At 30.9% G+C, this 27,954-nt stretch overlaps 1 protein-coding gene across 1 annotated transcript; it reads left to right on the top strand.

The window, feature by feature from the left end:
* Nucleotides 1–5,985: 5,985 nt before the first annotated feature.
* On the top strand, nucleotides 5,986–25,287 carry LOC100573844 (protein BTG2). The gene is made up of 2 exons (XM_003246610.4): nucleotides 5,986–6,464; nucleotides 22,607–25,287. Exon 2 carries the CDS (start codon nucleotides 22,685–22,687, stop codon nucleotides 23,510–23,512), a length of 828 nt encoding a protein of 275 aa, XP_003246658.1. The 5' UTR covers nucleotides 5,986–6,464; nucleotides 22,607–22,684; the 3' UTR covers nucleotides 23,513–25,287.
* The last annotated feature ends 2,667 nt before the right edge of the window (nucleotides 25,288–27,954 follow it).

Raw genomic sequence — 27,954 nt, 5'->3', positions numbered from 1 at the left:
ATAAACCCTTGTCAATACAGTATGCGCAATTTGGTTTTGGTCTGTGATCGTTTTTGACTGATGTCGTGTTTCAAATTCAGCTGCTAGACAATTTATAAGATCGTTTATAAAATATAAAATATTTTTTAATTTGTATTGTTTTTATCTGGATACAGCAAAATATTTATTTGTATTCAAAAGAACAGCTATATATTACATTTTATAATATTCTATTATGATTTAAAAACGTATATCAAGGTAATATACCTACTATACATAGTTTATTATACTTAACTCTGAAATATTGTCTATAATGATAACTACTCAAATAATTCGATATAATAAATTTATTTTGCAGCCACAATATATAGTGTTCCTACTATAATAGTGCTTATATACTGTCCTGTATTGTTATATGAACTATACTCCTAAAGTAGCCTATTTATTTCTTAATTATACATTTATTTATTTCTGCTATAACTGCACAATAATATAATACACTTACAGTGTTATAGGTAAAGTAATAAAATACCAAAAAAAGGAGTTTTAACTTTTTACATAATTGACAATTTAATGGTAAGGATATTACTAGACTTTTATTGGTATTTAAATTTTAGGTCAAAGTTAAATATAGATAATTATGATAAATGGAACGATTTTATAATGCTCATATAACATATTACTCGCTTTATTAAAAATCAATAAAATCTTTATTAATACTCTAGATTTGAAATATGATAACAGATCAATTCATTCCAATATTAAAGTTAACAACATACAATTGTTTCTGCTGAACGACTATATTTAGTTATGTTGTAGGTGTTTAGTGTGTAAGGCCCGTTTAACATGGACGCTTATCATACTCGACATATCGTACGTACGCGTTTTTAGTTTACATTACTTTTAGTTCATCCCGGCGAGAGAAACGCACCGCTGTCGGATTGGCGCGTATGAATTTAACGACGGAGGTCGGAGACAACACATTAGCAGCACTTATCGTCAGGTAAGTTTGACAAGAATTAAATTATTGCTATAACAATATTGCATGTCATAGTAAATGATTGAATAGCAAAACAATTTTTTGAAAAACACCACCATTAAGACATATATAGTTTTATTTCCCAACATTTTAGGTTACACGCAATTCTGACAACATAATATACGCAGGGGCGGACTTGCCATTTTTCGGCCCCTAGGCATTACAACACTAGCGTTCATTGGCGTGCTCTCACGGTGGAGGGGGGTAATGTTCCATGAAATAAACTATACAAATTAGATGAAATCTATAAGATTTCTGAGCAGTATGCACTATGCAGGAGACGGGCGACAGTGCCAGCGTCGCGCGTCGTCGCAATGTTTATTATTATTAGGTAATTAATTTATCAAGACATCTGATTTCCAGAATTAATTCCAGTATTCTAACTTTAATAGAATGCCGAGTGCGTGGTGAGGCAGGTCAATCCAGTTAATAACAAATAATTTTATTTACTTGCTAAGAACCACGGCTATTGATAGTATGGTTGCCCATCGACGCATAATTCCCATACTTGAAAAGTGTCTACCGAAATGAATCTCTGTCATAGGCGCAAATAGACAAATTATTTTGGGGGGACTAAAGCCCCTCCTATAATATTTTCTAAAAATTATATATGCTCAGTACTAATAACTGACTTTTGAACTGGGGGGACTTGGCAGAAATGTGGGGGGACTAAGTCCCCCCAAGCCACCACCTATTTGCGCCAATGATCTCTGTAATCAGTATTAAAGTTAAATTAAACAGCTGGAGACTTAAACACTAGCGCTTATATGTCATAGTGGCTATCACGGAACTACAATTTACATTTGAAAGGTAATTGCATTTAGAGTCACTACAACAAATAAGCGCTAGAGCGTAAGTATCCAGCTGATAATGGAGATTCATTTCGGTAGACACTTTTCTAGATTCGTTGGGCAAGCATACTATCTTTAATCGTGCTAAGAACTGTGCGAGCGGTCCCCCACCTAGCTAGTAGAGCGGCTATAACAATGTACCCGGCGGCCCGAGGCAGTATATATTTTGACTGCCTTGGCTGGCGTTTTGCGCATGCGCCATTCACAATATTTTATGTGTTTACGCCACACACCCGTATACCACCTCCCATGCATTAACATAGGCAACGCCGGCGACTGCCGATATCGAGCCCAAAAGGATTGAACCCAAACTGCAAGGTTAGATATTATAGCTTATGAATTAAAACGTGACTGCTACGGGGCTGCGAGAGCCATTCTCCACTTTCATGCAAGTTGCGTATACAAAAAAAAATTAATATCAAATATAAATTTAGGTAAGTATAATAAATTATGAAATTATGAAAAACTAAAAAGTAAAAATTAACTAAAAAATTGCGCCCTAGGCACGTGCCGTGGCCTATGGGTAAATCCACCCCCATGTTCATCCCTGAATATACTTCCAACGTCCATTCAAAATTCAAAAATGTATTATCTTATTAATTAATCATACTATAATAATTATAATATAATATAACTATTTAATATAACCATAAATATAACCATAAATATTTATCGTCATTATATAATATAGGCACTTACTTGGTTTGTTCGATGATTAAAATATCTAAGATTTGAAAATTTAATTCAAGATTCCTCATAAGTTTGTCTACCTTTATCAAAATTTAAATGTCTACCCAATCTGTGATTTTGATTATTATTCATTATTATTAACTACAATGATTATTGTATTTATAATGATTAGGTACAATAAATTGAGCCAATTTCAAAACATATTTTATGGTACACAAAATGTGAAAATAAATGGTAAATATTATATAAATTAAATAGTGACAAAGTTGTATAGAATACTAATAATATTAATTATGTATACAGTTAGTATACTAAGTTCTTGCATGTCGCATAAACCGTGCAATTTCCTTCAAAACGGTTATTTTAGTTTTAAACCGTTTTATCGGCATTGCGGCTTCATATTATATAATGATATATACGTAGTAGGTACCTACCTATAATAATTGAGTTGCAGTTGTGATCAAATTATACAGAATTCATGGACGAACATTTTAAGTTGTATAGTTCTAATATTATAATATATAACTATTAACTATACTGCCGATAATATAATATCATATATTCATATCACGGATAGCAGGCCTTTCCGTAAGTACTAAGTACTTACGTAAGTACTTAGTACTAAAGTAGGTACCTACCTATTTACATATAAATCTGATCTCAATTTAATTAATGTCAAACCTATAAGTACCTACCTATAACAGATCATTTGGTAAATGAGTTTGGTTTACTTGTGTAATAATTGTGTATGTTGATGTCCAAGGACTGTATATCGACTGGACATCGTTATAATATTATCGTCATATTATTTTATAATAGTCATTGCCTACAATAATAATGGATACGCAAGCGCACTAGTTATGATAGTATCTAATAATAATATGATTTTAACGATTCGTCGTATTACGAAAATATTGCGAGTTTTCTCAATCCAAAAACTTTTGGTCCATAACCACGTCGGAGTTCCGTGCGAGCGCAAACAACGCCGCGTCGGTGATTTCCGTGCGGAAAACACGCCGAGCACGCCTCGGTGGCGGTGCGGTGGCGGTGGCAGTCTCTACAATATAGTGACCTTGAATCGGTGTAACCGCCGCCGCCGCCGCCGCCGTAATTCACACGTCGTGCGTATTTTTATCGCGTCGCTAGTGATTAACCGCTGCGTATACCTTTACGGCTTTAAATGTGTTGGAGACTTGAGAAAACGTAAAACCACCGACGACGTGGTTCGTTATCGCCGTCTCTCAAACGTGGAGCACATTAAATGCACAAATAATATATACATTATTAGGTATAATCGTAATAATAATATGTATATCCAATTATAATATAATTTAGCGAAAACAACGAGTTCGCGGAAGATCTGTAACGTATAATTATTATCTACTTAACTGTCAATTGGTACGATATTATTGTATATGATTTTCAATTAGTAATGATTCTCAACAACTTAAAAATGCCTAAATTATTGGAAAATATAGTTACTAATAGCGATAAGTATTCTTAAAATCGAGATTTAAATGTTTCGAGCAAATCGTTTACTTCGGACGATTGACTATCGCGCGTTTTCGATTTAATTTATTAAATAAAACTATATTAATATTATATATGAAACGGCGTCAAATTTGATTTTTGTTTTTTTTTTTGTAAGCTTCGTCATTTATTTAGCAGCAGTTATTACCATTGTCGTAGCAATTATATTTTCCAACATAATAACATAATATTCATTTTTAATTACTAATATTACTTATATATTACTTATTACTTATACGTATAAGTAATACTACAATATATTGTATAATGATCGTTCTTTTCGAACCTTTTTTTTTTACAAAACGATATTTTTGATGGCGTTGTCGTTCCTCAGCCATTTTGTTTTTTGCGATTATTCTACGGAAATTGATGATTTTTCGGTTCTATCAATATAAAAACATTATATAATACCACTATATCAGAAAGCCGTACCTAAACCAGCAGCGGGATAACTAATTTACTCCAAATTAATATTAATTGCTGCAGAAAATAATGACTGAATACAAACAGACTAGGTATAGCTCTCGATTATATTATTATTTTCGTTAGTTCTTTCCAACCGCACGATTTCGTCGTACAAAACCACTTTTTTCAGATTATCGTTTACGGCTGCTGCAGATGTTTACGAACTCGTTTTTGCTGCGTTATGTAATGTGCAACATGAGTGCGACGGAGAGGGCATACGTTTGGCCGCGTGTGCTCTTTATAACGACATTGGGCAAAGGGACCTCATCGTGTGGCCCACTGCTCAGTGCTCGACACCCACCACCCACCGCTCGTGACATGTATGCATGTACAATGTACATTATATTATTATCACGACAGTACACGGCCGACGGGAGGGTCGCACCCGCTGCGGGTTCCGGACTGTTCCCAAAATGGGGGAGAGTTTGGGATTCTATCGATTGGAGCGTTGGGGCTCAGCCGTTCAGGGGGTTGTTTCAGTTTCGAAGTTTGAACGCAGTTTACGGTTTTACATTAACGATAATAATAATATAGTCGTAGTTAAAACTCGTCGATTGCTATCGTTGCTCCAATAGTACTATTACAGTAGGTACTCCTATAATATTAATTACGACGCACACTTTGCGACGTTGGCGAAGACCACAACGATGATAATAATAACAGTAATCATAACAACGTAGGTTGTTATGATTAACTCAACAGGTAGGCAGACGTCATCGACGAGACGAAGATGACGACGTTATATAACAATAACGAATAATATTGTATAGACAACAGCGAGTGTCGCTGTGTGTCTAAATCGTGGAGAGGATCTCTGTTAAAACATTGAAAATATTATCGTCATGGATTTCTATGACACCATGGGACTATTATAATAGAGGAGTAGAATTGAAAGTATAGAAGCTTATAGAAGTATTTAAGTATAAAAGTACAGAACTACAGAAGTATATAAAATAAGTCTGTGAATATAATATTATTAGGTAGATTATTTTATTAGAGTACACGGACGTAAAAGACGATATCCCCCGCCACGGGTTTTGCGGAGTTGCCGTGTCGCAGCCGGACCAGCATCAGATGGTCTCTCCGGTCCGGTCTGGTGTGGTCGACGCGACTATAATGATGTGACCCGGCTTGATGACGCCTGCGGTTACCTGCACGGTCCACGACCGACGAAAAAAATTTATACCAAAAACACGACGGACGAAACAAGTTACTACTACATGGTTACTACTTCTACAGTTCTACTACAACAACCACTACCTACCTACTATAATAATAATATATATATATATACACTGTTATACTGTACAACCATCGTCGTCGTAGTCGACGCATTTGTTGTTTGTCGGGTGTGAGCGTGCGTGTGCGTGACGGCGGTCGGGCGCTTGTGCGTGAGCGTGCGGGTGACCCGCCGACTGCGTACGCGCCGCAGTGGTTGCATCGTAGCGTTCGCATTCAGTTCTACGCCGACCGCACAACAGCGAACACGCAGTCTGCCGCCGGCAGCCCTCTCACCACCGTCAGTCCGTCAGACCGCCTGTCACTCTCCCCGCTCTCGACCAGCCCCCCCTACAACCCACAAACACTCGGCGACTGTCACCCCCATCGTTCGGCACGCGCTCTGTCACTCGCTGTCCGTCGTCCGTGTCGTCGTCATCTCCCTCTCCGGCACCGCCGTCGCGCGAACCTAGAGAGAACAGCCGAAATCCGTGCCGAGTCTCTTTCCGTCGCCGGTCGTACGCCGCAACACTCTGCTGTTGCAGTGCCGTCAATCCTCCCCCCCAAAATTTTTCTGAAAACACGTTAAAATCCTTTTGCCCTCCGCGGTAGAAGACCTGCAACGGACCCAACGTCACGTCACCACGCAAGACCGGCCACGCAGAGTGTCGACCGATCTTCGCTGTACCACTGTAAGTACTATTTACTCACTATAATATAATTTTACATGCGTGTAACGCAGCCGGTATACTTGGCTATACCTAGATATCTATGTTTATAAATATAATTTCTTATACGACCGTGTAACACTATTATTGCGATGACATCGTTGTGTCAATCGACTCCAGCGATTTTCCAGTCTCTTCAGATTATAACGTTACCTATAACGTTTTTTTTCGTCTTTTCGAAAGTCCCTCGTACTCGACGCTCTCTCGGCCCGCGCCGCCTCGCTGCTCGCTCCCTCTTGGTAACGACGACGTCGCCGCCGCGGTCTTCCGCCACGAGGAACGAGAGAAAGTATAATATAATAATAATATCGTACCTACCTAGTTAAGGTACCTGTGGTAAAAAAAAAATCGAATAATAGAGCTAGGTCTGTACCTATTATAACAATAATAATAATAATTATTACTGTTTTAACGATATTTTGTGTTATTTTATTGTGCCGAGTGATTTTATTTCTGGGTTATGACCAGCATATTCTACAGCCGCCGACTACGATTTTTTTTATATTCAACAGGCGTCCTACCTTCAACCTACCTACCTAACTGAGCATAGTAGTCTTGCGTATCTATATAGTTTGTCGTATTATATGTAATGGCGTAACTGCAGTTTACAATTCAAATAATGTATAGTAATAAATCGCCGTCATGTAGCTATAATACTTACCTGAGTCCTGAAGCCATTCGATACAAGTATAATAATATTATATTATTTAGTTAGCATACGTTTGCTTTTTACCTATAATATTATGATATATTATAACGTAATAATATGTTACGATACGCGACGGGTGACCTGCCTATAATATGACATACCATAACAATAATAATAATATGTCCATTATTATATTATTATAATAATATAATATTTACCATGGCCCATAGGTGTTTTTCTCGCATCACGTACGCCACTGCCGCGTCTATTGTCTATTATTCGTCAGCATTAATCGGAGCCGGTTTCAAGGGTAAGTCAGCCGCGTGCGCTAATTTATTCCGATCGACCAAAAACAGGAAATCTCTTGTCGAAGTTTAATTTTCCCCACCGACATCGCACTCGCGCCGTGTGGCTATATTTTTATCATCGGCGTTGTCGTCGTCATCGTAGTCGTTATATCTTAAAAAAAAGCCACGTTTTCCAAATCGTATTCTTACACACCCGCTTGTGGTGCCCACCAAAACTGTGCGCGAGCAAAGAGCGATGGGATCGACTGCCGAACCTTTTCGAAGATTATAAAACGTTCTCTTAAACACTTGGAATACTATATATGACTCTCAGGCCCAAGTGATGGGGAATTTTTTTTAAATTAAATTTTTCGCTCTCCCGCCGCACTTTGCCCGATATCGTTACTAACTATACCTGTTATTATTGTCTGAATATTATATATTATATCATATTATATATGTATTGCATTACTGTGTTTATCGCACATATAGATAATAAAATAATATCTACGAATTATTATAACTATTAGCAGGTATTATTATTGTTAATAAACTTTCAGTCGAACCGATGCCCCGTGTGCAGTGTACTCGATTAGTGACATCAAATACTTAAACCAGTTCTAATTGGAACAATGCTGGTGTTTTATCCTAGACTTTAATGCCTATATCAGATGTTATTAGTCCAATGATAATTTACTATTAGATATTACAGTACCTATAATATTATTATATTTAACGGAATCGGTTTTTCATTATGTATTATCGAACGATTTCGATTAGATAGAGCAATCAGTTCATCTAATGTGTCTATCTAGTACTTATAATACTTATCTACCATTATAGTTTTACAAACAATATTTGTTTTGTCGTTATGACGCTTGGACGTGTGGTCCTCTGAATCTTAATAACGTACGCTGTAAAATCGTCGAAAAGCCTCGAAAAATATCACTTTGATTGTTATATAGATTACTTAAGATTTCATTATTTAGTCAATATTTTCGAATCGTATTGATACCTATAAATCAAATAGGTACTAATTTCACCTCAATTGAAACTACTACCTAATTTACAAGATTCTCTTAAAATCCATATGGACTTCGGGGCTGCAGCTTGGAGGAAGTGCATAAGAATTTAACGTAAATAAAATTAAAACCTTTCCAATTATTAGTCATTGCTCAGAAAATTAACAATTAATGTCCCTCCTTACATTTCTAACCATACAACCCTTAAATATGTAAGAAAAATGCTCGTACATAATAAAACAATGATTTTCTTTGAAAGATTTCGCAATAAATATGAATTAATAGGTACACCAACCCAACCATATTATTACAAAATTATCTTCCTGAATTCCGGTAATTCCTCTAAGACGCGATTGATGTCGCGATCTTTTAAATGACTAAAATAATATTCAATATGGATTATATTATACATATTAGTACCACTAAACAATTAGGTATTCAATATAGTTAGTAGGTACATGTTAGTACTTAGACACTTAGTGTAATCAATGTGTAACAGGGAGACTCCTTCCATCAACATATTATGTATTATTTTTTTCATTTTCACATTAACTTTTTATTTACTTTTAGTTCTCTGCAGAATAAACTATAAATAATATAAGTAGGTACATAAAAAAATAAATATTAAAAAAGATCGATGTCCTTAATTGATAATTATTGTATTTTATTTAAATGCATTTTCTTGGTAGTTACAATCATAAATTATATTATTCACAATTATTCATGAACCTATTTCTTGCAATTTTAATAATTTTTAAATGATTAAGTGAGAGATTAAGTCTTATTTATTGTTCAAGCTTAGTTAAATCTTGTTAAATTAATATTAATTATACATGTAAGGTATACCTACTCATCATAAAAGAGTTGTAGCTGTAATTAAAAAAAATATGCAGCACATTGAAATTTTGAATTTTCTCAGTTATTTGTCAGACCAATTCAGGCTTGAATAAAACAAATATTTGTGAATATTACATTGGTACCTAATTTTAGTCATTAATTATAAGTATGTGGTATTGTCTAAAAAAATTCAAAGACTTAGATAGTATTAATTAGTTTTGGTATTAATATTAAAGAAAAATAATTGTGATTTATCTGAGTACTTAGTACTCGATTGAGTATTTTCTTATTTACATATGCTTTGTATTTTACCTTATTAAGTGATATATTAATCTAATAATTTTACCTTTAAGTGTCTAATAATTAAAAAAATATATTATATTGACCGAGTATCTACTACCCGAATTCCTAATATTATCCATGTCAAAAAAAAAAAAAAACTCAAGTGTAGTATAGTAATAGGTACTCTCAAATCAACTGTATTTGCCTTGTATTTGCTACCTATTGATTTACAATTTAACCATTCAAATGCAACTAAAACAATGTTTTTAAGCATGATAACTGATAACTAATAAGTTGACTATATTGATTCTTTTTAAAAATAAATGTAGATGGTAGATTACAATGTATATAATATTACAATTATTGATTACATAATTTTAAATTCTTTTGATTTACTTTCATAGATAAGTCATTAAACACTACTGTATCTGTTTGTTTATATTAATGAATCAAGTTTCATGTTGTACAAGCACAGAATAGATTAAATTTAATCTATTCTGTGGTACACAAGTACAAGTGTTGGGTAAGTTATATTTAAAAAGTTATTAGCTCGGTTATTAGGTTACATTGTTTGTTACTTAGAGATAAAATTAACCAAGTTTATCACTTTTCAAATAAGATCACTTAACTAAAACCAAAAACAAAACTGTTCTTGAATACCTATTTTTCAATTGTCTTATTTATCTTCTTACCAACTTATAAAAATAGTAATGGTATCCTTACTGATTTAGGCTATTTGAACAATTTTTTTTTTATTGAAATTGCTTACCTATAATGGGTATTACTATTAATAGATATTTATTTCAATTAGACTTTAAAGAGTATTTATTTAAAAAAAAAAAAATATATAACCAATTTTGGGTAAAATATTGAATTATAATGGCATAGGTATTTCTATGAATATCATTAAAGATTAACATTAAATACTTAAAAATTAACCATTTACTGTTTCATGACTTACTCTTAGGGCTGTTCTTAAAATTTCTGGTTAAAGTTAACCGACACTTAACCAGCCGAATTCTTTCGGTAATAAAATTTGTTATCAGTCTGTTAGCGTTAACCAACACTTTACCGAACATTGTCAGAACGCGCGTTATATTTTTAATTAAGAATCCTGTTTAACTAGGTACTTCAATTTATAATTTTATTTTTTATTAGCACCCATTGGAAAAATAATCTTATGTTATTAATTGTACTAAAAATATACTTATAATATATTTATAGGTACTTAAATATACTAGGTATAATATAAAATAGCCTTTGTGTAACTGTAAATAACTAAATTCTTGAAAATACTAAAAAAAAAATGACAATAATAAACAAAAAGAAATTCTATACAAATTTATATTAGTATTATTTATTATGCATAATATTAAAATAATATACTATACTAAACTATACTTGTCTGAGACTATTCAGAGAATATATACTGTGTATTTTGAGAAAAATTTAAATTATACTGAATATAATATTATGTTGTTTATAGATATGAAGAGTTAAAAATTTAAAAAAATTTACACAAGTATAATTATTAGTAATATTAATTTTCAATAATTAATTTTTTTAAATTTTCTCTTTTAGTCTATAGAAATAACTTATACAAAGTGTACAACAAAATATTTTGTTACTTGAAAGAAATTCTAACAAAATTATCTTATTTGTTACAAACACTTCAGTGAAATATTGTTGCAGTAACACGTTCAATTTATTACATATTTATGAACACTGATAACTGATAAATGCACAATATATATTATATTTATACATAAATATATAATATATTTTTATTACATTTTTTAAGCTTAGAGTTTTATATATTACTTGTATAGTTGCATGTTATTTAAAAATAATCTATAATAATTGTTATAAATTATAAATTATACACTTTCTAAGCTCTTGATTGAGCTCATAAAGCATGATTGAATACTATATAAGTCTTATAATGTCATATATTATTATAAGAACAATAGGTTTGTAATTTCAATTTTGATAATGGCATAATATTCTAGTTCTCATTTGGTTTTAAAATGATTATACGTTATAGTAACAGTAGGTATTTATTAAATTTTACCACTGTACCTACTTAATGATTGAATTATAAAATGTTCATAAAGTAAACCTATGTTATTTAGCTATGGGAAGTATGTGTTCTGTGGAAAACTTTTGTATAATATTTCCTTTATAAAAGTAGGTTGTCATTAATCATTACTGTAGGTTGTAGGCACGTATTTAATTTTTAAAACTCTGTATATTGACTTCATAACATTATCTTACCTTATATAGTAGACCATGTTTTGTTCAATATTATATTCTAAAATGATGACATCAGTATAAAATCATAACAATTAATTTATAATTAACCTATAACTTTCATGTAATGTAATTTTGGTATCTACATAAAATATATTATTATAGATAATCAATAGGTGCCTAACAGTTAGGGTCTATTAAAATATATTGTATAGGATTGATATATTTTGTACCAATTAAGTTTTGTAAAAATATTCATTAATTTAATAACATGTATAACTGTTATTTAAGTACATTGTCATTTGTCAGTATATAACGGGATTGCTAACTTAAACTATATGTATTATTTCTTATATTGAATAGTTTTTTTTTTTTAAATAGCAGGTAAGAATGAATAAAGTATAGCTTATAGTTAAAAAAAAAATTGCCTAGTATTTTAATGGAAAAAAAAAATTTATAACCCTTGGGGCCATAAAAATTTTTTTATTTGGGCCTGGTATGGTGGTTGGCCGCAATCGCAAATGTGTGCTGTGGTCAAGTGTCTTCCTCATAACTTCACAAAATGCTAATAGCCATAGATGGTGCCAATACTTCAAAACTAATAATAAAAAAAAAATTCTCTATAAATTAAATGTTTGAGAAGCATTGATTACTTTCAAGTTGTCCATCATAACGACAATAGTTCAAGTTACTATCTAAACCAACGATTAACTAACCTAACCAACCTATTTTTTTAAAAACATTTTCTTTTTTTAAATAATAGATTATAATTTATATAATTTAAGTTTAATTAAAATAACCAATAAAAAAATAAGTTTTACTGACAAGCATATAAAACCATTTTCACTAAACAACAATCATTGAATCTATGAATATATGATTATAAAATTAAAATCTAGATTTACCTATGTTAACTAAGTATAAAATACATACCTACTCACATTGTCTGCAACAATGATGTCAACATAGGACATGTATAGAATATTGAATAGATCAGTCAAGGTAATTTACTTTTAAATTCCTTGTAAATATTTTCATTTTGTTAATGTGCAATTAATAAAAAAACATTTTTTGGAATTCTTGTTCCTTATAAATATCTCCCTGTTTGTGATATAGCCTTTAAGTTAAACTAATTATAAATTCTAAATGTCTGCATAATTTATGTTTTAAATAGGTAGGTAGTTTATAAAATATATAAGATTTTTATATTTTACAAATGATAATTTGAATCATAAAACAATAGTAGTACCTATACAACATATTTGTTTAACTTAATACAGATTCTTCAATTTAATAAATTAAGAAAATAAATAAGAAAAAATATTTTATAAATAATTTAATATTTCTAATACTAGTTTGATCAATTTTATGTTCAATCATGTTATCAGTCATACACTCATAAGTCACAATTATATAATTATTGTAGAACATACCTTTCAAGTTAAATTAATTAATTTGTATAAACAAATGTGTACTGCGTGTGGGTGTTGTGTATAATTATAATGATTAATCATAGTAAGAACCTATAATTTTGGCTTAAAAAAATATTACCTATGTAATAAGCAATTAATAAAAACAACTGAATCATAACTAAAAAAGGCTATTTAAAGCTTAAAAGGAAGCCTTAGGCCACAAGTGTCTTAGATAGACTTTGATCTGGTACATATAGGTATGTATGAATTAATTTTTATAAATATAGAATTTCCCATTATATTATATGAAGAATCTAAAGGTTAGGTATTATGTTTTTAATTTTAATTTTTATGCTTATTTAGCAATTTTTAAATTTTTATGATATTTTAGGCTTACATAGATATACATTAAAAAGCCTACTGACCTATGATTTAGTACCTTGTTTACCGTTGTTTATTATGTATAATTATTTTAGGCCTTAAATTTATTTTTTAAAGTAATATGATTAATTAAAATTTAAAAGTTTACAGATTAGGTACTTTGTATAAAATGCTTACAATAGTATGTAAGTAATCATATTATATTTAATAGATTTCATCATAATATTTCATCTTGTTACTTATTTTTGATGACTACCTATCAGTTTTAGTTTTTACTCTGGTGCATACCTTATTTTAATTTCTTACTTTTTATTTAGTTTTGAGTTTACTTTTTCTATTGTTATTATACTCCTAATCTTATGAATCTTATGAATACATAATATATCTATATATATGAGTCATTATATTATATTTATGTAAAATTAATCAAGTAATTTCAGAGTGAAGTTTATAATTGTCAACTTTTGCAACAAAAAGCTTTTAGCTTATTGAAAAGAAATAGAATTAGTATAAAATTTCATTTTCATATCTTATAATTCACGGTTGGTTTTTTAATATGTTGATGTATGTGTCAGGTTATTAGTGGTACTTATACCATACAATATGTGTAGGTACATCTCGAGGTACATTTAAAAATCATTAAATTGGGTACTTAAAAATAGTGTAATTTGTAATGATTAGAATAAATGGTCAAGTTTGTGCATTTAGTAAAAAACAATAAACTACAAATAAATGGGTGCTATGTAAGTTATGGTTAACTTCTTTTTGTAAAGTTATTTTTAATGAATAAAAAGTAATTTCAGAAAATTATATAAATCTTCATTATTTGTCTATACTCCGCTCCAAAAGAATTCTACAGTTCTACGCACTTTTTTCCCCTTCCACCTATGCCGTTATGTGGGAGATGCGTGTCGCAGGACGCAAAACGGACGCCTATCGAGGTTTTTAATTATTATCATTACAAGACTTGTATTATTTTTATTAAGTAATTAAATTTATAATTACATTTCTAAATAATCAAAAAGTGAAATTAGAAATATTAATTAGTGCAATACTGTCATTTGGTGGCCGTATTGATATCAGATTAAAATACTATGTTCATTATCTACTATTTATTTTTATAAACTTATTTCGAGTATTATGATTTTATTCTCGATTTTATTGCACTTAAAACTGACTAGATTGGTACATTATTTATAGTAGGTATTAAATTATACAATTACTAAAATTGTTATTATTGTATATTACTGTAGGGTTCGGATTTGAAGGCAATATAATCAATAAAAAAAGCATTTAAAATGTAAAAAAAGGCATTTAATTTATATAAAAAGGCAATTCATAAATATACTACAAAATAAAATAGTGAATATTTTTTAAACACTTTCAAATGCAGACATTTTGAGAAAAATACAAATTGAAAATGAGCATGAATACTAAACTACATTAAGTTTATACTATTTTTGTATAAATAGATTACATTTTTCTTTAACCAGGTTTGTCCTAAGAATTAGATTTTAAAAATTAACTTACTTGAGTTATACCAGTTAATTTAATGCAAAATAAACTAGTTGGTATTAAAAAAAAAATTGGCTACCATGTATTTTGATAAGCTGTCTTCAGAAAAACGGTTACGATTTGGGCTCAAAATATTTTTATAATTTATACATCGAAAAAAATCTTTCTACGTCCACCGAAGTTATCGGGGCGTATTTAAATGATTATCTAAATTAAGATTGCTAGATAAATAAAACTCATTTGTAGCGATAATACGCAAGCTGTGTATAAAATTATGAAATCAACTGAAAATTAAACACAAAAAAGGCATTTATAAGTACAAAAGGCAAAAAAAGGCAAAAAAAAAATACGTCCATCGTCTAAGAAATTAAATGAAACACATTTTTGTATAAAAATTATTTTTCTATTATGATTAATAAGAGAAAGGCATTTGCCTTCAAATCCGAACCCTATATATTACCTATATATATTTGTATTGCATTTAATTACAACTATTCTGTGACTATACTATGGTGTGGCGCAGTGCGTGCACTCAACTGCGGAAACGCACTGAGTGTACGTAGTAACGGCCGGCGTTGACAGTTCCCGGATGGGTGACCACCCGGGATTTTTAGCAACGTATCCTTGCCACACATACAAAACGTGTTTTCAACCGTTCCTCTCCCTACTAACAGTCTACAAACAAATAAAACAGCTAACGGCCTAAGTTGCCGGGCTCAAGCTCATTAAAATCTGAGAAAAATTTGTAAGTCCGTTAAAAATACTCTATATTGTATAGGTACTGAAAATATTGTTATACAAATTAATTGTTGCTTATAAGGGGATGCCACACGGGCATTTGTAGCTTTCGTCTTACAAACGTACAACATGGCAAATTTTACGTTCCCAATGATACCTTTTATTCTATAATTCCTAAAATTCGAGTGAATTAACCTCTTATAAAATTTAAAGGTAAAATAATTATCTAGTGCATCTCTAAGGCTTTTATCGATTTTTTTATTAAGAAGCAATTTATGACAATTTTTAAATTGTACATTTTTTGTACGTTTTAATATAATCATAACTTACTTAAAAATAATAATATTCATTTTTTTAGCTATTTATTGAAATTTGAAATGTTCTAGTCACTATTATGTTTTATGGGCGTTTGGAGTTTGGACAAAATTCAATATTTGAATGAAATTATATATTTTTAACCAAACGATTTTAGTTATTTCGCTGTAATTCGAAAAGTACCTATTAATCTTTTGAGACATGAAACTTTCTGCCATTACTTATACAACCTACGGTACTAATTTTATATACCTTCATACACTATTACGTTTTCAAAATATTCATATTAATTTTAATCTATTAATAAGCGTTTGAAATTGTCGAATTGTTTATTAGTTTTTATTTAGGTTTCTATTAATGTACAACATTGTTAGTTCTTGGTATTGAAAGGATGTTATTTGCTGTCTCCGTCTTACAAACTCACTTTATAATCGAATTTACATTCAGAATAAGTACCTAATCCATTTTACTTTGTCATTTTTAAAGTTATAGTGAATTGAACAGAAAAAAAAACTTAAATTAATATTATCCAGAACCCCACTGAGGATTTTTGATAGTTTAATTTTGGAACAAGTTATGAGCTTTTTAAATTTTTCCCAAAATGTACAGTTATAAAATGCTCATAACTTGCTTTAAAATTAAAATATCAAAAAATTATTTTGATAATAGGTAGATTAATTTACTCTTATATTAAAACCTATCCTATCAGAACTTAAAATAATGTTTTATTCTAAACATAAAATTTGCCATGCTGTGCGTTTATATGACGGAAACAACACATGCGGGTACAACGACATAACGTCCTCTTAAGATAATGTAAAGCATAATAAATAATAATATACCAAAATGTACGTCAGTTCAAGTATTGTGTTGTTAAATAAGAGTGAATTTACCTATATCATTAAACTTAAATGTAAAAACATTATCTGTGTTCTGTCGTTGGTTGTTTACAATATTTTAATTTCTATTTGAACCATCAGTATTTTTAAATATTAATATTTTATAGACAAATAACTCACTTAAAAATGTACAAATTGTAAAAATCTACAAGGAGAACACAGATAAAGCTCTTACCTTTAAGTTTAATAATAGATTAATTTACTATAATATTTATTAAGCTAACCACCAAAAAATTGAATCTGCTAAATGTACATTTTGGTATATTATACGTTGGTACGACCCCGACGGAAAAAATTACATGCGGGTATTTACGGTCTTATCCTCTAAAGTAATTTTGTTTACTGACAAAAAAAATAGTAACCAATTTTAGTCATACAAACATCGTAATATACTAATAACATTGGTAATTGGAATTTGTAAATAATGTAATAATATATGTTGGTCTCTATTTACTAGGTACCTATTTATAAATAATGTTCTATGAAGTCCTGTACTCCTGTTCCTAGTTTTATACATGTTGTTTGTCGGTTATAGAGCATTGCCATTTTTTTGACGGAATGGAAAATGGAAACACTAAGTAATCTTTGGTGTTACAGATTTGTTATTATGTTGTGTTTTGACAGTTAATATTTAAAAAAACTTGATCAGTATCAAGTATAATTAGATTTTTAATTTTATGTTTAAAATTATAATTCAGTTTTTAGTTTGATTTACTTTTTGAAGTTATTCTATGACCTATTATGATTAGGTTAGGTTTGGAAGACAAAAGTAATGACAAAACTTTAAAGTTGTTATCAACTGTACAACCTTTTCTTGAAAACTAATTAGGCATGCCGTATTTGACTTGTTTACTAATTATATTCCATCAGTTGATTAAATTAACTCTTTATTTCGATAATATATTTATATGGCAGTTAAACCTGCATAATAGTAATACAAGTTTGTTCCTGTTGTAGCTACATTTATTTCTGTCTACCAATCTTTGACTAGATAATTTATTTTTATTTGATAGTAGTGTAGTAACCATATACTTTAATTTACCATAAGCAATTGAACGTCTTCGCATGTTGTAAAAATGTAGCTGTGTACGATAAGACATAAGTGCGTACTATAATTACAATTAATTCTGAGTAGGTGATAGTTAATTATTGTGCGTTTAATTCACAGAACAATAATAAAACTTTTATTATTTCAAAAAACAATATTACATTTTAATCTTAATTCTAGAGTAAAATACACCAAGTATGGATTAATGATATAGTACTTTTTGTATTATAGTATAATAATTGTATTTTTGACTTTATTTCTGAGATTAATAATATATATCCATTTTTCGAAGTGGTATGAAATTAAAATTGGTCGTAGATAGTCAGGCCAGTTGTGTTGGATAAATTTGCTAAATTTGAATACTTTTTCTCTGGTCGAAAATGATCGTAGCTGAAGTTAGAATTAAGTGATAGTAGTCCGTATAATTTATGTATGTATATAGTAGTATTGGTACATAATAAATTACTGCGTTTATTATGTCATCCGACCACTGTGTTGCATTAATTATTGAAGTTTGAAACATTTTGTAATCAGACAGCGTGTGCGTGTGGTTTTGCCGGTTTCATATACCTAATCCATCTTATGCCCATAATATAATATCGTTTAGATTTTAGCTATTTAATTAATTATTATATTATTTTTAGTGGCGTCACAACGAGTCATGCGTTGTTAAAATACATAATATACCTGTCACCTGTATGACAGTTGCGTATTCAGGAATTTTTTTTTTTTGGGTGGGGGGTATAATGAGTTTACACTGCGCAGGGTGGCTTAACTAAGATCTCCAATAAGTTGAGCATACTGACATCGATGTTTTATTTTAGATTTTGGTTCCTGTACAGCTATACAAATTTGTGTTTGCAGTAACTTTCATAGAAAAAATTTTAATTTTCTTAAAATTTCGGGGGGAGGGGGTTACAGCCCCTGGCACTCTCTGGCTATGCCACCGCTGTATGATGATACAAATCATGCTCACTCCCTTTTATTTTTTAATAATGCATTTATATAAATTCTGATTATCAAAGTATTGTCAAATACCTACTTCGATTTCCCGTACAATTTGAGGAGTGTTCTGCAGTGTCGATAAAACAAATTAAAAATAAATTAGAACTGCCTTTTTTACTGAAAATTATTAAGTGAATGATTTAATTGAAACGTCAAATGCATAATTATTAAACATAACTAGTAGAATTTTAATTATTCAAATTCTTATACTTTATTGTACTAATAAGTTAAGTATATTACTATAAAATGTTAATAGGTAGATATTTTATATTATTTTATATATTTTTTAAAATTATTGTAGCCCTTAAGCCCTCATATAGTAATAATACCTTCTAAACCTTTTATCGTGGACTATTATCCTTAGTAAATAAGGTTTATGTACATATTATATAGTTTAAGAGGACGCCACACCCGCATTTGTTGTCTGTCTTAAAGTGTACAACTTACTATACCTACAGTTCACGTTTAGTTTCGCTAAGACCTACTTAATTTTAATATTAGAGTAAATTCACCTATATTATCAAACTTAAAGTTCCCTACCTAATAACGTCGTCTGAGTCCTATTGGAAGTGTTTTTCGATATTTTAATTATGAAACGAGTTTAGCGAATGCAGTAATCTTTCTTTACGCGTTACCATTATTTTACGACGTATAGAACGTCTCATCACGTTTGGAAGATGGATGTACAATAAAAGTTAACGAAATAAGTTTAGACATAAAAATAATGATTTATTATGACAAAGATATAGGTAGGCACGCACTTTAAAATATATAATGTACATTTGAAGACTGAGTGTTGCTAAAGAACTCTACCTGAAAATCAGAACTACTAACTGTAGGGAAAAGATTTTGTTTAGAAGTGAGCGGTGATTAGCCAACAATTCACAAAAGTCCTGCAAATTAGAATGATTGACTCCTACACTACGCATGTTATATACTCGTACGTAACCAGCTAGTGATGCGATCACTGATCAGTTTTATAAGCTTTCCGTGATATGAGTATATATTGGAGATCAATTATACTGATAATTTGTTTTTACGCATACATATATTACTATGCTTAGTCACGTTATAGGTATATTTATGAATTAATAATAATTATAATATATAATATAATATTAGGCAGGTACCTATATATTATTATGTAATGTATTACACACGTACCTATATAATTAAGTTTATAAATTAAAATATTGAAAACAACTAACATTTGATAATTTAATGAAAATTTTACGATTGAAATTAACTAGACTTGAACGCAAATTTGTTGTTACGCGCTTGTAATAGAAATAACAAAGCGGGTGTGGCATCCTTATAAAATAACTCAGAAACTAAACTAGTTCAAATTTAGATATATATATCTACATACATCCACATGTTAAAAAAAAAATGATCTGCTTAATAATTTATTGTGAAAAAAGGTTGAAAAAATTACTTAATTTTTGAATTTTCTCGTACAACAAGAAAAAAATATTAGGTATAATAAAGACTTACTACCTACTATACCTACTTACATCTTTGTACACGAAATGATAAACCGTTTTACTTCAAAAATATTATTCCTACTTCCGAGCGCTTGGGCCTTGGAGCAAGATTCAGTTAACTGCACCACTACTCTTGGGAGTTTGACTTCCAGTTTGGATAGGTGTGTTGCATAATCAAACTTAAAATGTCGATTCACTACGTGTCCCTCCCAAACTCCCATCAAATAATAAAAAACGGAAGAGTTTTACGTAAAAATTACTGTAATTATATAAAAAAAACGGCACATAATTTCAACGTAAAATCTGTGAATTTCTCGATCAACTCGAGATCCGAAAGAAATACTTCCGTGCGGGCAGTCGCCTGTTATAAAACTCAAGTACATTGCGTACACGATTGTATAATTGCAACCGTGATACAACGCCCGTGTACAACTGCATAATCGAGATGCACACCATAATATATTATATGATAAAAATATATAAATATAACAATAATGTGATTGTACGCGCATGTCTCTGTCATTATAATAACTAATGAAAATATTATTATGACGTGTAGTTATTGTTTGCATATAAGCCTGCACGCGTATACCGCCTACATTAATTATAATTTGTTATATAAAAATAATACCGAGACAAATCTATGTCGTGCCAGCGTCTGTTTATCCGTCGGATTTTTTCCTATTGTCTTATGTGAGCCTGACGTCTCTAAAATATCATAGAATTTCGAGGTATTTGTGCAGGGATTAAGCTCGATCACGAGTCACAGACTAACCTATAAACTACACGTCTACACTGCATATATAACGCTATATAATATTATGATCTTCTTTTTATAATCAACGGATGGAAACGTGAGGTTTTTGTAAGATCAAACGTCATGAAATTAATTCACTACAAGTGTGATCCATGTGGAACTCGCATATATTAGGGTTAAGATGAGAGTATAGGTTAATATTTGTCTACAATGTTCTTAGCGTCAAATTTCATAATAGGTCGATTTGCTTTAATTTTTAAGCTAACGGCATAAAACTTGAATTTCTGAGCGTAAATTTGGTATGTTACGCTTTTGTCAGACGGAGAAAACACATGCGGGAGTGGCGTCCTCTTAAAAGACGACCTTTTTTTTTCGTCCGGTTAATTTGACGTCCGTTTGATTGGCGTTTGGATAATCGGAGTTCTACTGTATATAGGAAATAACGATGATAGTAGATTCATATTGTATTTAATAATGTGCCTTGAAGTTATTATAGACAGTATAGTATACAAATGCCTTTCGAAATTTAATTTTGCACATTTAAAAGTTTTTTAAGGAAATTGATTCGAAATGAATTGAACTTTTATATTGTTCACTATTTATGCAACATAACAGCAAATAGGTATATGTGAATACATGGAAATATATAACTATAACAAACTTTAAGCCCACCTGTCTCACTTTAAAATTGCTGTGGGGACTGGGGTTTGTTTCGTGATTTCCTGTATTACGAAGCTGTTATGCATTTATATGCAATAATACAATAATTTAATACCTAACTACTTTATTACTTTATTTACTCTTACGCGTAAAACGTAAACATTTTTAAATCGAATTAGATTTTTTTGTTATTTATGTTAAATACTTTCAAACATTTTAGAGTTCGACATTAAATCTTAATTGAACTTTTTTACCCGTTTAATGAATTTATCACCTTAGCCTATTTGAAATAAATAAATAATTTTCTGTCGTCCGTCGTATAGGACAACAATCACTGTTGTGTTTGTGCTATCGTCTATACGTTAGTCGTATAGGACTTTCGATCATTTAGAACTATTCAGATTGTTCGAGGTGTTCGAATTCAAACTTAAATCGTACTAGAAATGTCTTGAGGTTTTTGTTGGTCTGACGAGCTAGTTCGATAACTCGCGGCATATCCCCAATAAAAATTGATCGAAACCTATCGCTACATATAATTAATAATTATGGTGTTTGTGTGTTTCAGGTTGTGCGATCGCATATCATATATTACATTATCGTATATACATAAAAATAGAATAGACGATATCGTCAAAGCTACGCGATGAGGGTGGAACTGGAATCTGCCGTCAAGTTCATAATTTCGATGTTGCGCGCGGGACACCGGTCGAAGCTGGTACGTAGCAAGGGCGACAAGTTCTTCCTGGAACCCGAGATCGAGATGCTGCAGCTGTCCCTATTAACCGTCATGAATCGTCAGTACAAAGACTTCTGGTTTCCCGAGTCACCAAACCGTGGTTCTGCTTACCGGTGCATCCGGATCAACAAGGACAAGATGGACCCGATCATTGCCCGTGCCGCGGACGCTTGCGGCCTATCATGCCACCTAATTCGCGCGTACTTGCCCGACGAGCTCACGTTGTGGGTGGACCCATCTGAGGTGTCATATCGCATCGGCGAGGAGGACGGCAGCATTTGCGTACTGTACGAGGGCCCTCTGCCAACACCGCATGATATGATCGCCGCACAGCCAGGCCGGCCTTCGTCATCGTCGTCGTCTTCGTCTTCGGTGTCCACGTCCCCTGGATCGTTGTCCTCGTCCTCGCCGCCGTTCAACAACAGCCGCAACAGTCATCTCCATCTCCAGCACCAGCAGCAACAGCAGCACCTCCAGCAACAACAGCAGCAGCAACAACAACAACAACAACAGCAGCAACAGCAACAGCAGCAGCAACAACAGCAGCAGCAACAGCAACAACAACAGCAACAGCAGCAAATACATCAGGCCGACGGCATGGTGGGTTCGTATACCAGCTACACGTCCCCGGTCAAACCGTCGAACGTGATCACGTTCGTGCCGCCCACATACGGATCTCCAGTACAGTTCGTACATTCACCTTACCAGTCGTATCCCGCTTTTATTTCCAGTTAATTTTAGAGAAAACGTATTCACACCGATTCAAAAGGAAAAATGCTTATTTGATGTGTATTTTAGTGATTAAGAATGAAATGAAAAAAAAAACTTAAAAAATTTAAAAAAAAATAAGAAGCTTAAACATTTAGATTTATCTTATTTATTAGGTAAGTACCTATATATATATTTATTCAATATAATATATTTTATTATATGAACAATACATATATAAGTATATGTGTTGGTAAGATTTTATTTGCAAACAAAAAAATAACATCGCAATTCATACGCGAAGCACTCAGTATATTGTATTTTTTACGATACCGAATCCCCCCTCCCAACCCTACCCCACCCCCCACGACCATTGATTGCAGTGATCTCACAAGTCCTTATGAAAGTATGCTGTATATGAGCATAGGACGTTGAATTATTATTATCGGATCGTGTGCGTCTCGTCTCCCTCTCGAGACACAATCTGTGATGACACGTTTCGCTACCTATAATAATATACGTATGTGCATATAGCACAATATTATGATACTATTATTATTATGTTGTACCTATCTATATGTCACCTATACTGTAAGGAAAAAAAGATAATGGAAACCTCTCCCCTCACCCCTTCCCAATTAATTTTTGCAGTTTGTACTGGGTGCTTACTTGAAACGGCTGTCGAATGTTGTAAGGACTTGAAAAAAAAGAAAATAATAAAAAAAAAAAAGAATATAGGTAATAAGAGCTGCTGAGTAGACTGGGTTGTGTAATACGTTTTCGAAGAAAATCGTTTGTAACCATGTTTTGTTTTGTATAATAATAAAATCTATCTATTTTGTGTATGTGTGTGTGTGTGTTTATGATTTTTTTATCGCTGTTTAAATAACATTATAATAATAATTATTTTTGTTCCATAAAGAATATTGAAAATATTATATAGATGTACCTCATATAAAAGGCTTATAAAAATACTGAGTATTAATAAAAACAAACCTTTTTGCATTTCGTTAAATAGTTAATATAGTTTTCTTGATTGCCAAGCTGAAAAAAATTATATATTGTGTCGAAAAAGAATAACATACCTATTAGACATACCTAACGTAATGTTATAATAATTTGTACAACATGTACACACATGATTAATTTATTGTAATAATATTCGTCACCCCCCCCCCCCCCTCAACCACTACCACTACGACAACTACCACCAACGCGGCCACCACCTCTCGTCGTTGCAAGCCTGCAGGCGCCGCCAATATTATTTTGTTCCCCGTTTTAAAAACGTAATTTTTCTGTTTTTGTTTCTTGAACGTGTGATGATTAAAAAAATGTCCCGTTACCATGTCGGTGCGTTTATGTACGGTCAATTACTATTAGACTTAAATTTTTGTCATTCGACCGTATGTATTACTATATGTTAATATGATTTTATTTTATACTGCTTGGTGGTGACGCGTGGCGCGGCGTTGTAAGCATTTCGTCGAACGTATATGCGTCCACTTAATTCGCCGAACAAAATGTATTAATTTATTGATTATTAAAAATTAAAATAATATATTGTTCCTCTAATGTTAAACGTTGATTTTTTTTCCTCTAAGTGGTATACGCAATTCGTGCATTAAATGAGATAGAGTTCGGAGACCGACTGGCTAAATAGTTACGTTATTTGCATTCTAATTGATGATAATGATAATTGTATATTTTACACTAACGGGTTGAAGTGACAACGCGCAAGCGATTAAAAGGATTCATTTTTCTCATTCCATAAAAAGTTAAAAGTAAATAAAAAGCAGTTAAAAGTTAGGCGCAACTGCATGACGTAGTAATGTATATAAATATATATTATATTCACCAATGTATGATTTTTCCAAATAATTTGAGACTTTTACTACTCATATTTTATATAATCGTTTGGTCAATTAAAATTTGTATTTGTATTTAACTATATTATTTTATTATGTATATTATCTTCGTTTTAACTATTAATTATTATTGTATTCAGCCCTCACGAATGGTTTCTCGTGTTTATAAATTTTTTTTGAAACTGATTTAACGTTTGCTAGTCGTAATATGATAATATATATATGCAGGTGTAATATTATGTCAATCAAAAGTATGTTAAAGGGAAATCACGTCACACAATATTTGGGAATAGATTTGAGTACCGATATAATATACTATTATAATTCCATATTTTGTATAACGTGCCAGACTCAATGACAGGGGGAGTCTCCATATATTAAGACCTTGTAAATGTATTATAGTAATTGTAGATATTTTGCACTGATCTCTCTCTCTCAACCCCTCCCTATCCCTCCCCCTGTCTGCGTATGCTATAAGTAGTTCTGTCTCTTTTATTCTTACTTAATCTCTCCCACCTTCTCTAATTCTCTCTCTCTCTCTCTCTCTCTCTCTCTCTCTCTCTCTCTCTCTCCATCTTATTTATTTGAGTGTAGATGGACAGGCAGATAGATAGAGAGATAATAATAATAATATAATATTATAGCTTAGCTATATATATATATATATTATTCCCCGTCGTCGTGTTTTAAATATTTAAAATCGTTTTCCGTTCCTGGCGACGACTTCATGATACTATTAACAATGTATAAATAAATAAAGTTGTGATACTATTAGGCTTATTGCATACTTATACGTACGATATAAAATATTATAATATGTATATTATGTTATACTTGAACAATTTTTGTATCAAACAATAATGAACCTATATAATAATTGGCCTATATGTTTAATATATTATTGTAATTTTACTTTTTTTTTATATATATATATTTATAATTGACCAAATCGTTTTATAGTATATTGTGTAAGTATTTAATGGAAAATTAAAAATTTGGTATATATTTATACACATTACCCATGCCAACACACGCCAGTAATATTGTACGAATTACTTTATATAACGCGTGCAACTGAAATGTGAATTTTAAGAACTATCCACGTCGATCTGTAAAAAATAAATAAAAATATTGCCTAAACTTATTATGTCGGATTTGATTTTCTCCGTACCATATCATGTACCTATTTAATGTCAACTTACCAAATTTACAATATTGATTTTTATGCCCAGTCTTCTTGTGTTATAATATATATATTATATTATGTAGTACCTGTATACAATATAATTACTATTATTTGATTTTTTTTTGTATTTTACTTGTCCGAAAATATAATTGTTGTATTTCGAATGCGCCATGATATATTGTATTTAAATATGTATGTGTATAAGTTTTTTTTTGCTTCCTGTTATAGGTTTTAAAGTTTAATAATTTAAAACATTATAAATTATAATAATATTATTATTATTATTATTATTATTATTATTATATTATTATTATTATTATATCGGTGTTCTCTCAACTTTTGAATGTGATATACGTTTTGTAAGATGAAAAATAATTAAAAATACCAATTATAAATTGATGTATAATTTAAAAAAAACCATTGTTTACTTTTTTACCTAATATAATTTCCCATTCTCTGAAGGTCATTATAATATTACAATATATGAATCTGTAGTCTTTACACTATATTTGCAGTTAACAAAATATAATATTTACTAAAAAATTGATGCACGTAAAGCAGTCACACTGTACAGGTATAAGTATTTAAATTACTAAAATGTTATAGTGAATATATTATGAGTTTCTCATCAAAACTGGACACGACAAAAAGATCACGAAGCTAAATAATTATATTATTCGTGAAAGGGCTTCCCTAAAACGAAGTGCCTGATATACGACGATAATCGAACTAGGGCACCCGCAAGTAGGGGCAGTTGCTCCTCCCCTTGGACTTTCTTTTCTATACAGTTTTCACTGATGTTTAGTGTTTCAGGTCAATGGTCACAATAATATTATACTATTACGATTTGTGTCATAGAAATAGTATCCAAACCAATATTTGACAAATGAATAATATATTTTCTTTTCTTATAAAAGTACTTAAATTACAATTAGGCAAGAATATAGACGGCGAGAACTGATAGCGTTCCTATTGGGCGATGTTTTAATGTCTATATAATATAGTGGTTGAGTAGGCATGAACGAGCCAAGTGAATTTCAAATTATTTTAGTTGTTTTCTATATTAGTATATTATTTTACATTTATCTAAAAAAAATCATAATATTAAAAAAGTTATAATATTCTTTCATATTTTATTATAATATGTACAATGGAAAATTGTTGGCGGATGCCCTTGGAGGTAACGAATACTATAAGCGTATAGGTACTAGAGAACGGAAGTGAATTAAATATTACTTTTATTCACCGTGACCAATTTTTAGATTTTAAAATCATTTCAAGTTTTAAATTCTAAAAATGTTCTTACAATACAATTTATTAATTCATATGGAATGTTCACTCAATTTATCGTTCTATATTAATTAACGTTTAAACTTAATGGAGACTGAACGACACTTTTTCGGGCAACGACAAAGCCA

This window comes from Acyrthosiphon pisum, chromosome X (genome assembly GCF_005508785.2).
Source record: "Acyrthosiphon pisum isolate AL4f chromosome X, pea_aphid_22Mar2018_4r6ur, whole genome shotgun sequence".
NCBI classification, from domain to species: Eukaryota; Metazoa; Arthropoda; class Insecta; order Hemiptera; family Aphididae; genus Acyrthosiphon; species Acyrthosiphon pisum.
Note: the sequence above shows the minus strand (reverse complement) of the source record. Positions and strands in the feature narration are given on the sequence as shown.

Bases quoted from the DNA above. Each gene is read 5' to 3' on its own strand.
- LOC100573844 (XM_003246610.4), top strand. From the start codon at position 22,685: ATGAGGGTGGAACTGGAATCTGCCGTCAAGTTCATAATTTCGATGTTG.